We start from the raw sequence: 17,511 nt of genomic DNA on the forward strand, positions 1-17,511 counted from the left end.
ACAGATGGAACCCCTGTATATAGGGATAGGTCCATTGAAGAGCCCTAGGTGATAGAAATGTCTTCTACATTTTTACTTATTTTAAGATACCATTTAAGATCAGAATAGACAGGAAGAGTTGGTAATAGTGATTCCAAACGGGATGTAGAGTCCAGCAAAAGAAAGTTTTTCCAGTCTTTCATTTCAGATTCAACCCCTACCTAAGGACTGGTTTAGAAATTCCTGGAAACCTACACTCGCCCCAATGCAAGGCTGGATTTTGGTGATTTTGCTGTGTTCCAGCAGCATCTATGCTACCATCTCCATAGCCCATTACATAGTGTTGACTCCTGGTGGCAAGATAAGCAGAGTTTGCAACAGGAGTGAGATTGGATCCAGAAGGGAGCAACATCCCTAAGGAAAGAGGAACAGATAATTATAGCAAATAGTTCATCTATTGAAATATGCCTGTTTCCTCTGTCTCACCCTCATACCAAGGATTGGACCCAGGAGTGCTTAACCACTGAGCCACATTCCCTAGCCTGTTTATTTAAAAATAATTAAAATTTCAAGATAGTGTCTAAATTGCTGAAGCTGGCTTTGAATTTGTGATTGTCCTGCCTCAGCCTCTGGAGCTGTTGGGATACAGGTGTGTATCACCAGGCCTGGCTAATCTTTTATTTTTATTACAGTTGTAAGTGGACACAATAACTATTTTATTTTTATGTGGTGCCGAGGATCAAACCCAGGGCTTCACACACTAGGCGAGCACACTACCACTGAGCCACAACCTCAGCCCAGCCAACAACCTAAATCCCTGGCTAATCTTTTTTTTTTTTTTTTTTTTTATTGTAAACAAATGGGCTACATGTTGTTTCTCTATTTGTACATGGAGTCAAGGCATACCATTTGTGTAATCATAAATTTACATAGGGTAATATTGTTTGATTCATTCTGTTATTATTTTTTTTCCCTTCCCCCCCAATCTTAATCTTTTTCTTTTTTCTGAGTTAAAACTTCTGAGAAAATTCTTGAGATTTTGGTACTAAGGTCCTAACAATGAACAAGTCATGTCAGAGGAATACAAATGTACACATTTTATGCAGCATTAAGATCACCTCATATGCTATTAAGCTGGTCACTTTCATATGTCATACAGTTAAGTTTAAAAAGTAACAGTGTACAGGTTAGCGTATCTTGTACTTACATAGAAAAAGCCCTGTTTCTGATGTGCATTTCTGAAAGACCTCTGTACAAATGCTAAGAAAGGTAACCAACGGGGCTGGGCACCATGGCACATGCCCATAATCCCAGCTGCTCCGGAGGCTGAGTCAGGAGGATCTCTAGTTCAAAATCAGCCTCAGGAAAAGCAAGGTCCTAAGCAACTCAGTTGAGACCCTGTCTCTAAATAAAATACAAAATGTGGAGATGTGGCACAGTGGTCGAGTGCCCCTGAATTCAATCCTTGGTGCCAAAACAAAAAACAAACAACAAAAACCACAAAAAACACCCCCCAAACAAAAAATAAACCACTGGGGAAGGAATTGGGACAGAAATGAAGTAAGAAGAATTGTCATGAGTTTGGACCACATAATTTTTTTTTTTTTTTTTTTCTGGCACTGCTGATCCAAACCAGCCTTGTGCAAACCAGACAAGAACTCTATCACAGAGCTACCCCCCAGCCCACATGCCTGTTTTTTTTCATAAATAACTTTAAAAAATTAATCATGACTTTTTATTATCCTCAACCACATAGAAGGGTTAAGTAATGGACTTTAGTCCATGGTATTTGAGTTGCTTTTACTATGGGAAACAAAAACTGGGAAATGCTTAGAGCATCTTTTCAGAGGTTCCCACTATACTGCCATGCTGCAGGAGGCCTTTCAAGGGAACTGCGACTCAAGCAACTGACAGGGAGGGAGACAATGAATAAACTTTGCTGCCCAAACTCTGCGGCATCCAGACATAGCACCTGTGTGGACAGAGATCATTCCTGTGGGCCAGCTCATCATTGCAAGGTGGGGAGAATCCTTGGCCTTGATGCCAGATGTCCTCCTGTACTACTTCTCTGTGTCCTGTTACTCTTGGGTCACTTCTCTCTGTTCTTTGGCCACAGTGTTTGATTTTTGTAAAGAGAATGCTGAACAAGTCCAGTCCTCGTCAGTCTGAGTCTGAACTCTCACTCGACTTGGAAGACTTATGCTTCTGTTTTTTCTTCTTTTTCTTTTCCTTCTTCCTTTTCTTATGCTTTTCTTTCTTCTTCTTTTTCTTATGCTTCTCTTTACAGTCTGAGGAACTGGAACTGCTCTCATCCTCATCTGAGGTGGAATCCTCCAGTAACTGTTTTAGTTGCTGTATCCTAGACATATGAGATTGATCAAAGAAATGTGATTCTTAACTTTGAATATTTCTTTTATGTAAATGTGATTTAAAAGCATTATTGAGATGGGTAAAAAGTCATGATTAACTGCTTCTCTAAGGTAAATACTTCGATTTTCATTTCTTAAATATATGTGTCAGTTCACATGGTCTTTATAACTTGTGAAAGATGCATAATTTTTTTTTTTTTTTTTTTTTTGTACCAGGGATTGAGCCTACCTATGCCTAACCCCTGACCCATATCCCAGAACTGCTTTTTTTTTTTTTTTTTTGATACTGGAAATTAAACCCAGGTGCACTTAACCACTGAGTCACATTCCAGTTCATTTTTATATTTTATTTAGAGATAGAGTCTTGCTGAGTTGCTTAGGGCATTGCTAAGTGCCGAGGCTGGCTTTGAATTATTGATCCTCCTCCTGCCTCAGCCTCAACACACTGAGATTACAGGAGAGCATCATAGCACCTGGATTTTTTATTTTAAGGGAGGGCCTCGCTAAATTGCTGAGAATGGCTTTCAACTTGTGATGCTCCTGCTTAAGCCTCCCAAGCTGCTGGGATTACAGGCATGCACCACCACACCTGGCTACAGATGCAACTTAATGAACCTTTTCCCCACTGCTCAGTGTCATGATCTATCTTCTGAGGAACTACAATTCAGTGCAACCAATTTGAAAACAATCCCTCCCTGTTTTGTGGTTGCAGGGTGGTGTACTGGGGAATGAACCCAGAGGCTCCCACATGATAGGCTGCCTTGTCCAGGTTGTCCTTGAAAACTTGATCCTCTTGCCTTGCCTCTGGGATTATACATGTGTACTATTGTTCTGGGTTCCTTTTTCACCTTCTCTTTAATCATGTCTAAGAACAAATTTTAACAAAAACTCAGATCCTCAATATTGGTGGAGAAGATAAATTAAATCACATTGAGGAGTGAATTGACTATAAGCAGACACCACAATGTGGGTTTCCAGCATCAACTCTAGGGGTTTAAGTGCTTGGTCAAAAGGATGCTGGCCTATTCATTCCCTCCATATTGGCCTGTTCAGCAATGACTCCTGCCTTCCCAATCACTCACAATTAATGACCTCACCTCACATCCTTCTCATGTCTTTTATTCTCTCGAATGATGTCATACATGGGATCTTCATGTGCCTTAAGGGATCAGAAAAGGTTAAGATTTTGTTAGGCATCATGGACTGGTAGGTAAATAAAAATAAAATCTGTATTTTATTTTTACTTAAAATATATATATTTTGAATTTGTTCCTTTTAGTTATACATAACAGTAGAATGTATTTTGACATATCATACATACATGGAGTATAACATCCCATTCTTCTTATACATGATGTGGAGTTATACTGGTCATTTATTCACATGTGAATATAGGAAGATTATGTCAGATTCATCCTACTGCCTTTCCCATTCCCATCCCCTCTCAAAATCTCTAGTTTATTTGATACAGTTTCATATTTAACATGTTATAACCTTCTTAGGGGTCATTTCACTGTAAACTCATTAAGGCTAAAAAAATTTTCCAATTAGAAAAATACAAGAAATAATATTCTTCATGAGGAAATAACTACACAAATAGTGGCATGATATTTGTATAAAACAGTACTCAATTTGAGAAATACTGAGGTGATTCTTTTTGGCCTAGATGACAAGAAGATAGTATTAAGTGAAATAAATGAGTTACAAAATGATGTGTAATAATGATCCATTTAAAAGTACATAAAAATATATGCTACAGGAGCTGGGGTTGTAGCTCAGTGGTAGGGAGCTTGCCTTGTATGTGTGGAGGCACTGGGTTTGATCCTCAGCACCACAAAAATAAATAATTAAAATAAAGGTATTGTTTCCAACTACAACTAAAAATAAATAAAATAAATAAGTAAATAAAATATGCTATATATCCCAAGAAGTCTAGAAATATACGTGCATCCAATTGCTTTCTGTAGACCCACTCTGGGGAGAAAAGTAAGATTGGACTTGGTGGTATAAACCTTATGTGAGTTTTTCATTTTGTTTAATAAGGCAAATGTATTCTTGGATTATTCACATAATTGAAAGTGGCTTCAAGTCAGGCATGGTGGCACATGCCTGTAATCCCAGTGGCTCCAAAGGCAGAGGCAGGAGGATCCCATATTCAAAGTCAACCTCAGCAACTCAGTGAGGCCCTAAACAATTTAGTGAGATCCTGTCTCAAATTAAAAAATAAAAAAGGACTGGGGATGAGGCTCAGTGGTTAAGAGTCCCTGAGTTTAATCCCAGTTACAAAAAAAAATGTATCCTAATACAGAAATGCATATAGGAAGTAGGGTACAGTGGTATACACCTGTAATCTTAACAGGGAGACTGAAGCAGGAGGATTCCAAGTTCTAAGCCAGCCGCAGCAACTTAAGGAGGCCCTAGGCAACTTAGCAAGACCTGTCTCAAAATAAAAAATAAGAAGGCTGGGGATGTGGCTCAGTGGTAGAGAGCTCCTGGGTTCCATCTTCAGTACAAAAGAACAAACAAATATACAGGAGAAACACAATAAGTAAATTATCTCAATTTAAAAAAGAATATTTATTTTTGGTACCAGGGATTGAACCCAGGGGTGCTTAACCACTAAGCCACATGCCCAGCCCATTTTTTAATTTTTTAATTTGAGACACAGTCTTACTGAATTTCTTAGGGCCTTGCTAATTTGCTGAGGCTGTCTTTGAACTTGTGATCCTCATCCTCAGTCTGCTGAGTTGCTGGGATTACAGGTATGTGCCATCATGCCCAGACCCTTTTTTTAAAAATGGAGACAGGGTCTCCCTAAATTGCTTAAGGCATAGCTAAATTGCTGATGGTAGCCTTGAACTTATAATCTTCCTGCCTAAACCTCTGTAGTCACTGGGATTTCAGGCATTCACCACCATGCCTAGCAAAGTTAGTTTTTAAATTAAAGAGCTTATCTATCAAAAGTGCATGGTATGGGTTGGGATTGTGGCTCAGTTATAAGAGTGCTTGCCTAGCATGTATGAGGCACTGGGTTTGATCTTCAGTACCACATAAAAGTAAATAAGATAAAGGTATTGTGTTCATCTACAACTAAAAAAAAAGCATGGCAAAGGTGAAGTTACCATCTGACAATTCTGATCAAAGGTTTTTGGGGAATGTATTCATATGAACAGTTGATTCACTGGTGACTACTGACTCATTTGATATATACTATCTTTGATAAATGTGAATTCACACTGGGGTTTTACTTACTACTCTGAACTGTTCTAGCTTCTGGTTGCCTTTGATAAAGAAAGGGCATTCTTTGTCGCCTGTTCGGTGACCGTACCGTTTACAACGCCAACCTAAAAACAGAAAGGGCAATATTTCTGTAAGGTAACATTTTTTGATCTCAATAGATTAAGTTTTTCCTCATTAGTCTCCAATTCTAAAAGCAAAGATAATCAATGGATAGAAAAGTAAGTTTCTCCCAAAATACAGATCAACTAATTTCTTCTAAGGATTCTTGAATCTTTTAGCTTTATGAATAAAATATTCTCTCATCAAATATTTAGCAAACATTTCCAGGCAAAAGCACCCCAAAAGGGGATATTTATTTTTAGTCTCCCTGAATATTTTTGTGTCACTATATTTTTGTGAATAAATCTTTTTATCAAGTGCCTCTGATTCTGCAGGCTAAGGGTGTAGGTCAGTGGTACAGTGTGTTCTTAGTAAGCCAAATAGGCCCTGGGTAAAATCTCCAGCATCAAAAATAAATAGCTGGAGCTGGGCTTGGTGACACATACATGTAATCCTAGCGGTTTGGGAGACTGAGGCAGAAGGATCACAAGTTCAAAGCCAGCCCCAGCAAAAGTGAGGTGCTAAGCAACTAAGCGAGACCCTGTCTCTAAATAAAATATAAAATAGGACTGGGGAGGTGGCTCAGTGGTGGAGTGTCCCTGAGTCCAATCTCTAGTACCCCATCCCCCTAAAAAAGCTGGGAGCCATGGTACATGCCTGTAATCCCAATGACTTGGGAGGCTGAGGCAGGAGGATCACAAGATCAAGGCCAGCCTCAGTAACTTAAGGAGACCCTGTGTCCAAAAAATATAAAAGGGCCAGGGATGTAGCTCAATGGTAAAGCTCCCCAAGGTTCAATCCCTAGTACAAAAAGGGGGGCGGGCACACTCAAGGACCTCTAGCAACCTTAACCTCTTGCGTACTTGGGATTATAGGTTTGGCCCCCATATCTAGGTGGAACCATCAAGTTTAGTAACATACACATAATGAGAATGCCAGAAGGAGTTAGAGGAATAAATATTTGAACAAATAATGATTAAAAAAACTTCCCAAATTTGATAAAAACAATGTACAAGGCCAAGAAGCTCAAAAACTCCAAGTAGGATAAACAGAGAGGGTCATACCTACACACAACATCGACAAATTTAAGAAGCCAAGATAACAAGAGAATTTTGACAACATCAAGTGAATGTAGTTCATCACATATATGCAATCCTTGGGCTGGATGTGGTGGTGCATACCTATGATTCCAGTGACTCAGGAGGCTAAGGCAGGAGGATCGCAAGTTCAAGGACAGTCTTAGCAACCTGGTGAGGTCCCAAGCAACTTGGTAAGACCCTGACTCAAAACAAAAAATAAAAAGAGCTGGGCAAGTAGCTCAGTGGTTCAGAGTGCCCCTAAATTCAATTCTCAGCACCAAAACCTAAACAAAAGAAACAAACAAAAAAACCCCAAATATGAACAATTCCCAAGAAGGAATTAGAAAATGTGGCCATAAGGCAGTGGAATGATATATTATTATTTTTTGGTATTAGGGATTGAACCCAGGTTGTTCAACACTGAGCCACATCCCCAGCCCATTTTCTATTTTGAGACGGGTCTTGCTAAGTTGTTTAGGGTCTCATTAAATTGCTGAGGCTGGCTTTGCACTTGTATTCTTCCTGGGATTACAACATGTGCCACCAAGCCTGGCTGGAATGATATATATCTAAATGCTAAGACTTAAAAAGAAAAAAAATTGAATACTGAATGAAGATTCAGTTTAGAATTAAAAAAAAAATGGTATGATTATTGAATCAGTTTCATGCCAGCCAACTACACTTCAAAAATAATGGAAAAATGAAGAATTTCTAGATTAATAAAACTGAAGAGAATTTGAGGGCTTGGGAGTTTAGCTCATTGGTACAGCAGTTGCTTAATATATGCCAGGCCCTGGGTGTGATCCCCAGTATTCCTGCCCCTCAACAAAACAAAACCAAAATTACAGAATTTGTTGTATATAGAGTTGCCCTATAAGAAACAAAGTCAAGAGGCAGGGGGTTGTAGCTCAGTGGTAGAGTGCTTGCCTAGCACTTGTGAGGCACCAGGTTCCAGCCTCAGTTCTACATAAAAATATATAAATAAAATAAAGGTATTGTGCCCATCTACAACTAAAATATTTTAAAAAGGAAGAAACAAAGTTGAAATTATGTGAGGGCACTACGGGTAACTCAAATTCACATGAAAAAATATGGCACAGGAAAAGTAACTTGAGAGGTATATATAAAAGAAGTGACAAATGTACTTCTTTCATTCTCCTCCCTTGTTTAAAAAAATCACCCCATAAAGTAATGTTTATAAAACTGTGATGACAGAATTATTATATATAAAGATGTAATTTTTTGGTGTATGGGGGGTACTGGGGATTGGACCCAGAGGTGCTTAACCACTGAGCAATGTCCCCAGTCCTTTTTTTAATTTTTCACTTTGACGCAGGGTCTCACTAGGCTGCTTACAGTCTTGCTAAATTGCTAAGGCTGGCAATGAACTTGTGATCCTCCTGCCTCAGCCTCCAGAGGTGCTGCTTCACAGGTATCTACCACCCATTAGGCTAAAGATGTAAGTATATGACAATAATAGCATCAAGGGAGGCAGGGTGAGGTACAGAATGTGCATAAGAACTCTTCCTGTCCAGACATACCCTCTGTGGACCCTGATGGCTCCTGCAAAGTTATGTGCCTTCCAGTGTGTCCCTCACTCCCATGGCATTTCTAATTTCTACCATGGAATATCTATTATTTTTTTTAAGAGGAATATCACTTGTACTACTGATGTGATAAGAGATCAATGAACTTGGAGTAATAAGCTTTTGAGTCATTTCTTTGCTTCTTTCCTATTTCCTTGAACCATTTACAGACATAAGCCAGTTTCTTTTCTTTTCTAGAAAGGAAGATCATGCCATGATCTCATCAGACTCATGCCTATAATAGACTGCATGCATGCCAGGTACTTGGAGCTGAGGCAGGAGGACCTGTAAGAGCCTGTCTCAAAACAAATAAAAAGGGCTGAAATGTAGCTCAGTGTAGACTGCTTGCCTAGCCTGCAGAAGGCCCTCGATTTGATGTCCAAACCCCTGCTCCCCCAAAAAAGAGGAGTGTGCTAAGACCAAGCTAAATAGAACTTAACACACTTTGTAAACCGTTACATAATTGTGTATATGGAAGAGTGCTATGGTTTGGATAGACTCGCTCCTCAATGGTTCATATGTTGGCACCCTCCTCAAAAGTGCATCAGAGTTGAGGTGGTGAATTTATAAGACTTGGAACCTGGTAGAAGGTAACTGGTCATTGGGGTATGTTCTGTCTCCTGGGATTCCATTAGTTCCTATGAGAATGAGTTGTTATTAAGAGAGTTCAACTGATGAGTTTTTCTCTTGAACATAACAGGTTCCCTTTCCACTGCTCAGTTATGAATGATGCAGCCAGGGAATCTTCGCCAGGATGCCAATGTTATGCTTTTTGGACTCTCCAGTCACGAGATTAGTTAGCCAAATAAACTTTTTTATTTTCCCCAGTCAGAAACTGAACTCAAGGCCTTGTATATGCTAGTCAAGGGCTCTGTCACTGAGCTAAATCCTCAACCCCCGCAAAAAAAGTTCTTTATAAGCTATCTAACTTTTGAAACTTGTATGAAAACAAAACAAACAGACCAAAATATTAAGACAAAAAAGTGTCATTTAAACTCCTCCACACTCACACTGCATAACTTTGACCTCTTTTCCCAGTGGCATCCAAAGTCCTTTAGTTGGCGCGTGAGCCAGAAATTCCCTGGCATGCTCGTTGCCTGGTACATCAGGAATACAGTCTTCTGGCTTAGTCTCGTCTTCCTAAATGAAGGGAACAATGTGTAAACAACATCGCAACAAAGCATTAGAATTGTCCCTCCTTCCTAGCAACCCACTATTGCCTGGCTTTCTCCTGTGCCGCAGGTCCCAATGTCATCTTCAGTCATCCCCAGGAGCAAGAAAGACAAATTATACCTGACAGGAGAAACAGGAAATCAAAGGAGAACTACACCAGAAAAACAACTTTCTGCAGAAAAAAAACAAACTTTACTACAGGAAAGTTATAGGGAAGCACAAGTCTGTCCTTCAGAGGGAAATGATTTGTGAGCGCCACATTCTGATGTAAATTAGATGCAATGATCAAAAGAAAGGTTTCCCTCCCTCACAATGTGTGGAATCAGGCAAGGCATAAACACTGGAGCAAGGGGCATGGAGCTCAGTGGCAGGGAGTTTGCCTGGCGTGTATAAGGCCCGGGTTCTATCCCTAGTAGCACCAAAAAAAAAAAAAAAAGAAAAATTAAACCAGGTTTTCTGTAATAATAGAGATGGTATGTTATATTAAAACAGTTCATTATGACCTGGCACGTTTGTGCACACCTGTAATTCCTAATCCTACCCAGAAGACTGAGGCAGGAGACTGCAAGTTCAAGGCTAGCCTGGACAACTTAGTGAGACCTTGTCTCAAAATGAAAACTAAAAAGGGCAGTGGATGTAGCTCAGTGGTAGAGCGACCCTGAGTTGAATCCCTAGAACCCTCCTAACCCCCCAAAATAGAAAGTTATTCACAAGAGGCAATCTGGTTTCACCTGCTTTTCTAAGTTTCCCTCATGCAGAGACACCTGACAGGGTGACCAGGGAGCTGGGAGAGGGGCCCTGTTCAGGGAGGCTGTAGTAGATGTGCTCTCAGGCCTCCCCAGAGGCTGCTCTTTGAGCTAAGGACACTCGAGACCCCAGCATGGGGTGTACTGAGGAGCTGACCAGGTGAAGTAGGCAAGGAAAATGAGGCAGCCAAGCTTTGAGGAGAGGCAGTCACAGTGAGAGAAGGGGAGCTGTGGCCCAGGAACACACACACACACACACACACACACACACACACACACACACCTGGCTGGTTCTTTGGGGAAGGGAACACACCTGATGAAATTTCCACAAAGGCACAAGGCCCCAAATTAGGACCCATCTGGCGTCCACAGGGATGAAACAGCATTTTCATAAAAGGTTTAAAACCTATACTGTCATTTTTCCTAACATGTTATTAAGTTTGCAAGTATGTCTAACAGAATAACCAGAATACAAACTTCACACTAACCTTGATGAGCCCAGGAGGAGGTTTTTCATAGCTAAAAAAGAAAAAAGAAGCAAAACTTTACCAACCATATTAAGAGAATCAAACACACCAAGTTAATGCAAAACAGAGATACAGAATTACTTTTTATATGTTGATAAACCTTTATTCATTTATTTTTATGTGGTGCTGAAAATAAAACCCAGTGCCTCACACATGCTAGGCAAGTACTGTACTACTGAGCCACAATCCAAGCCCCAAGCTATAGCATTATTGATTAGACATTTTAGCAAGGATAAGCTTTTCTCTTCCAGGAATCAACTCAGAAGTGTGAAAAGGTTCCTCTGCCAGTGCTCAGCTGCACCCTCCTATCAAACATTCCCCACTTTGTCTTTTTCACCCTTGAAGGACTGTACCCTGTGATTTTTTTTTTTATATATTTATTTTTTTTTTTAATTGTATACAAATGGGATACATGTTGTTTCTCTATTTGTACATAGAGTCAAGGCATACCATTTGTGTAATCATACGTTTACATAGGGCAATGATGTTTATTTTTTTTTCCCTTCCCCCCCACCCCTCCCACCCCACTTTTCCCTCTATACAGTCCTTCTTTCCTTCATTCTTACCGCTCTCCTTATCCCTAACCCTAAACCTAACCCTAAACCTAATGCTAACCCCTCCCACCCCCCATTATATGTCCTCATCCGCTTATCAGCGAGATCATTCGTCCTTTAGTTTTTTGAGATTGGCTTATCTCACTTAGCATGATATTCTCCAATTTTGTCCATTTGCCTACAAATGCCATAATTTTATCATTCTTCATTGCGGAGTAATATTCCATTGTATATATATGCCACAGTTTCTTTATCCATTCATCAACTGAAGGGCATCTAGGTTGGTTCCACAATCTGGCTATGGTGAATTGAGCAGCAATGAACATCCTGTGATTTTTTTAAAAAATATTTTTGGTTGTAGATGGACATGATATCTTTATTTATTTTTTTATATTTATTTATTTTTTTATGTAGTGCTGAGACTTGAACCCAGTGCCTCACGTATGCTAGGCAAGCACTGACTGTACTCTGAAGAGACCCAGAGGTTGGGTGTGAAAGTTTACATTTCAGATAAGTAGCTACAGGGGAAGGAACACTGTACAGTTGTCTGTGTGCTCACAGAATAAATCTCAGGCTCTTAAAAGCATCTGTACTGCTTTCACAAAGAGTAACACATAAACATTTTTACCTCAGATCTGTGACTTCTCTGAACCTCCAGGGAAGCACTCATTTTAATATTTCAGAATAGATGGAAAGGACAGAAACATTTAATGTTGTAATTTTTTTTTGTTCTCTCTCTCTTTTTTTCTGATTCTCTCATATAGAGTTTAAGAGACACTTCAGAGGAGAATGAAAATTAGGGATGATAGTCAAGGAGAGTACAATAAGGGAAAAATAAAATGATTTTCCATCTCCTCTTCTGTTAAGATGTGGGAGAAAACCACTAGGTGGATGATGCATGAGAAATGCCCAAGTCATTAATTCAGATCTTTTCTAAGGGTCAGAGGAAGATCTGCCCCTGAAGATTATCTAGTAAATGAATGCATATGAACAGAATTAGCTTCTTAGAATTGGCACAGTGCTCTTTCCCAAATTGATATTTGGCTATTTACATGCTAGGCAAGTGCTCTATCACTGAGCTATATATCCCCAATCCTGTTTATTTTAAGACAGGGTCCTGCTAAATTTGCCCAGTCTGTCCTCCAACTTTTATGATCCTCCTGCCTCAGTACCCCAAGTAGCTGGAATTAGAGGCATGCTCCCCAATCCTCAGCTTTAAAATAACTAGTAACTGAAGGTGTGTCATGACACAGGGCTAATTTAACAACAAAAATGGAAATCTGAACAATCTGACAAGATGGTAGACCCCATTTGGTAGCCATTTGTTAGAAATATTAATGTGATGCCTCATGCATCTAGACTGAAAGGAGTTTGGTATCCCCAAATCTAATAAACACATCATTTTAAACCTTAAGAAGATTTGTACAAACAACAAAATATGGTTAATTAAATTGAGAATCAAGCTGAATGTGATGGTACAAGCCTATAATCCCAGGTTCTAGAGAGCCTGAGGCAGGATTGCTACTTTGAGGCCAGCCTCAACAATTTAGCTAGACCCTATCAAGATGAAAAAAAAAAAAAAAAAAAAAAAAAAAAAAGACTGAAATTCATTAATCAAATTTAAGTATTTTTGCCAGAATGAAAAAGAACGTGCTGCTTTGCAATATGTTAACATTAGAATTGGCATTTTTCTAAAACGTCCATTTTGCAACTGGTTTCAGAAATTTAACGAAAGGTGGCTGATGTTTATTCCTACAGCTAACCAGTTCACTAATGTAACACGGGAAAAGATACTTCTCAATGTTTAGAGTAATATTTAAGTACCAAATATCTGAGATTACAAAACTGGAATAAGATGATTTACTCTTTAGATTCTGAGCTGTGAGTTAAGATATCTGCATTTGGCTGAGGATGTAGCTCACAGGTTGGTCCTGGCTTAGTATTAACTGCTGTATCTACTATGACAAAAAGTTAATAGATTAGCCTAGAATTGTTGGCTCCACTAAAACAGTATACAGTTTAGAAAGGTGTAGTTATATCTCAGAAGTATAAGCTAATTGGGCTTGGTGGCACATGCCTTTAATCCCAGGAACTCAAGAGGCTGGGGCAGGAGGATCATAAATTGGAGGTCAGTCTCAGCAACTTAGTGAGACCCTGCCTCAAAAAAAAAAAAAAAAAAGAGAAAAAAAAAAAAAAAGGGATGGGGATGTGACTCAGTGGATAAACATAAACGACCCTGGTTCAAGCCCTGGTTAAAAAAAAAAAAAAAAAAAAAAAGTATAAGACCAAACAAGACTCTGAAGTGGCCAAAGGCAAACATGTCAAACAACCTACTCAGTTTGAGGTTTCAACTGGAAAAGTCTCAATAATCAGAGACTCTGACCACTGGGTTCAGCTCTCAATTTAAGGGGTAATTGGTCACTGTATTACTGTCTTAACTACTTAATCTTGATTTTCTATAAAAGTTGTTTTTAATCTTTCTCAGTAGTAAAAAAGGTCTGAACTACAGAAAAATTTCATAAATATTGACAGCTGGGTAGGACCGAGTTCTACTTGGCCTTATACTAGGAAAAGATCTTTGAACATGTGTCTGGCTTGCATGGGAGACTTACTGTGCCACCCAGTGACTTGAAAGGACCAAGACCGATCTACAGTGTGGATGCCAAAAGTGCGGGGTCTCTATCCCTTAACTACTGCCCTGCTGAAATTAAAAGTATTCAGCTTTTGGGCCAGGCCCCCAACAAAGGAATGCACTCATCAGAGGTTTGACATCGTTAATTAGGAAAGATTTTGAAAACTCACTGAGGTCCTTTCCTTACCTAACTTACATAGCACAGGTAACTAGAAGTATTTGAAACAGAAACAAATTATTGAAAAATCGTGTGACTATCATATTTAGAAATGTCTGAGTTTGGGGCTGGGGAGATAGCTCAGTCAGTAGAGTGCTTGCCTTGCAAGCACAAGGCCCTGGGTTCGATCCCCAGCACCCAAAAAAAAAAAAAAAAAAGGAAATGTCTGAGTTTTATGGCTAACTATGGAATCACAAAGAAGTGAACGAAATGATAATCTAATCTACCTAATGTTGGTGTTGGGGGTCAGAACAGCGCCCCCCATCCTGTTTAGACCGCCAAAAACTAGAATATTCCACCCCAAAATATAAAACCCTGACATACAGCTAAAAGGAATTGAGAACCAGCCAGAACAGGAAAACTTCAATAGCCCATCAATTGCCTAAAATAATTTATAAGACTGTCCTTTTAGAAGGATAACTTTACACTTAAAAGGGAAATTTTAGGTGTATGCTATGAGGAAGAAAACAGCTTGGAGTCAACTGTTATCACCTCAGACTTTGAAAAAACAAGGCAACCTTTATTCCATTTCTTCCCTAATCTGTCTCCACACCTCTCAGAAGCCCCGAAGTCCTATTCCCAGACTCCTTCTCTCTCCAGTCCTTTCAATTAATCAGTTACTTTTTGTTTTACTGGGTAGTAAGCCCAGAGCCCTCTATCTTTGGGTTACAGTCCCAGCCTTAAAAACAAAAACAAACTTTTTATTTTTTACATTTTAAATTGCCCAATGTAGCCTGGAAGCTGAGATCCTCCTGCCTCAGCCTTTTCTTGCGACTCATAAACTAAAATGGCTTTTCCCGTCTTCGAGTTTTCTGCTCATTTAACGGAGCCCAGTCAAAGAACCCAGAAGGGCGGATTCAGATTCCACTGGACTCTCCTCCGCACCCCGCCCTCTGCAGGTCGCCTGGACTCCTGGTGGCCTCTGCAGCGAGGGTCACCGAGCTGCCTCCACCAGGCCGGGCGGACCCTGAACCACGGCGCTGGCCCCGGGCTCCGGTCGCCGAGCTGCAGCGGCCCCTGCGCGCCCCGGGCCCGGCCTGGGCTCCGAGGGCTGCGGAGGCGCCACACTCGCCGTCCCCGCCGCCCGCCCCGGGACCTTCGGGGCCAGCCCTGGGCGCTCCAGTCTCCTCCCCACAGCGCAGCGACACGCCCGGGTCTCCCTCCCCTTAACGGCCGAGGAAGAAGAGTCGGGGTGGGCGGGCGAAGGGAAACGCGGAACCACAGGCCCCGAGGTGCCGGCGGGGCGTGTTTGTCACTCAGTCCTCGACGCCGCCCGCGCGCCCGAGACGCGGCTGGTCCTGGGGCGGCGGGACACGCGCGCGGCCTCCCGGGGCCGACACCGCCCTCCACGTGCGCGGGAGGCGCCTGTGGGGCCGGGTCTCCCCGCCCAGGACGAGGCCAAGCTGGCGAGCGCCGGGGCCGCCACCCTTCGCCCCAAGGAGGGGCCTGAGGCGCGGGCTCTCGTCGCCCGGCCCCGGGCTCCGGCCGCGGCCCAGAGGGTCAGGACCGCCCGAGCCCGGCCTGGCGCGCAGCCCCCTCCCCGCGAGCGGCCGCGGCGCCCGGCGGACTCACAAGGACTCCAGGTGCTTGAGCTGCTGCAGCTGCTGCGCGTCGTGCCGCCGCCGCTTTTGCTCCCGGCGCCGCTGCAGCTCCTGCTCCGCCGGCTCCCGCGGCCGCCGCGAGCCCCGCGCCCCAGCGTCGTCGGCCCCAGGCCGGGACGACATCGCGGCCCCCGCGCGCGGATCTGGCGGAGGCCGTGGCCAAGGTCGCAGTTCCTTCCGCGGCGCCCGACAGGCCCGCAGCGCCCCCTCCCGCCGCCCCGCGACCCGCTGGGCCGGGGCCGGTATCCCAGCTGAGGCTGCCCGGCCCCCGCCTCCGCGCCTCGGACCCCAAGTCCCAGTTCCCCAAGTCCGGGTTCCCCTAGCCGGGTTCTCTTGCGCCCCCTGGCGGCGACCTGGAGCAGAGGCGGGCGGGGGGCAGGGCGGAGCCTGAGAGGCTTCCTGACCCAGGCTACCTGCGGGGCCACGCCCCTTTGTGGGCCTCGGCCTGGTACAAGTCTCATGTGTGTCTTAATCCATGGGCCTGGACTTTCCGATGAGTTTAAGTGCACTTATAACCTATTGGCAGGATTCATCCACTTTTTTTACCCCCCTTTCTCCCAATGTTTTCCATCAGTGAGCTGCTTCCCAAGCTTTTTGTATTTTGCATTTTGAGATTTGGTGTTCAATTGCTTAGGCTGGCCTCCAGTGTGGGGTCTTTCTGCCAGAAGCTTCTGAATGACTAGGATTACAGAGTGCGCCACAGTTCTAGGTCTGTCCTTTTTTTGAGGGGGGGCAGTTTCAACCACTGAACCACATCGTCAGCCTTTTATTTATTATTATTATTATTATTATTTTGAGACAGGGTCTTTCTACATAAGGCCTCACTAAATTGCAGAGGCTGGCTTTGAACTTGATCTCCTCCTGCCTCAGCCTTTAGAGCTGCTAGTACTACAGGCTATGCCAGACCTGTCCTTGTTTTATTATTATCAACCCCAACTGTATGTATTAGGATGGTTTCCTACCCATCTTGACTGAGGGTACTCTTGGTATTACTTTTTAAAAAAAATCTTTCTGTCCCCCACCCCTCCCACCCCATTTTCCTCTACACCATCATCCAAAGTTCATTCTTCTCTTCCCCCCTTCACCTCCCCTCCTTATATATTGTCATGCACTTATCAGAGAAAATATTCGGCCTTTGGTTTTTTGGGCTTGGCCTATTTCACTTAGCATGATATTTTCCAACTTCATCCATTTACCAGCAAATACCATAATTTTAGTCTTCTTTATGACTGAGTAATATTCCATTGTGTATATATACCACACTTTTTTAATCCATTCATCAATTGATGGGCATCTAGGTTGGTTCCACAATCTAGCTATTGTGAATTGAGCTGCTATGAACATTGATGTGGCTGCATCACTGTAATATGCTGATTTTAATTCCTTTGGGTATAAGCTGAGGAATGGGATAGCTGGGTCAAATGGTGGGTCCATTCCAAGCTTTGTGAGGAATCTCCATACTGCTTTCCAGAGTGGCTGTACCAATTTGCAACTCCACCAGCAATGTATGAGTGTGCCTTTTTCCCCACATCCACGCCAACACTTACAGTTGCTTGTGTTCTTGATAATAGTCATTCTAATTGGAGTTAGATGAAATCTTAGGGTGGTTTTAATTTGCATTCTCAATTACTAGGGTTGATGAGCATTTTTTCATATATTTGTTGATCACCTGTATATCTTCGTCTGTGAAGTGTCTGCCCATTTCCTTA

The 17,511-nt window shown here is 42.1% G+C and overlaps 1 protein-coding gene across 1 annotated transcript; it reads right to left on the reverse strand.

Annotated features, from left to right (window-relative positions):
- Positions 1-1,515: 1,515 nt before the first annotated feature.
- Positions 1,516-16,129, reverse strand: LOC124990836 (retinitis pigmentosa 9 protein-like). Its single transcript, XM_047561288.1, has 6 exons — positions 15,774-16,129; positions 10,760-10,790; positions 9,363-9,492; positions 5,601-5,692; positions 3,446-3,507; positions 1,516-2,338 (listed from the first exon to the last, which is right to left on the reverse strand). The coding sequence occupies exons 1-6, from the start codon at positions 15,923-15,925 to the stop codon at positions 2,140-2,142; spliced, it is 666 nt and encodes a 221-aa protein (XP_047417244.1). The 5' UTR covers positions 15,926-16,129; the 3' UTR covers positions 1,516-2,139.
- Positions 16,130-17,511: the final 1,382 nt, after the last annotated feature.

This window comes from Sciurus carolinensis, chromosome 8 (genome assembly GCF_902686445.1).
Source record: "Sciurus carolinensis chromosome 8, mSciCar1.2, whole genome shotgun sequence".
NCBI lineage: Eukaryota > Metazoa > Chordata > Mammalia > Rodentia > Sciuridae > Sciurus > Sciurus carolinensis.

Coding starts and splice junctions, on each gene's coding strand:
- LOC124990836 (XM_047561288.1), bottom strand. CDS start 15,925: ATGTCGTCCCGGCCTGGGGCCGACGACGCTGGGGCGCGGGGCTCGCGG. Junction 10,791..15,773: donor CTCAAGCACCTGGAGTCCTT/GTGAGTCCGCCG, acceptor TTTCTTTTTTAG/CTATGAAAAACCTCCTCCTG. Junction 5,693..9,362: donor AGAGGTCAAAGTTATGCAGT/GTGAGTGTGGAG, acceptor TTCTGTTTTTAG/GTTGGCGTTGTAAACGGTAC.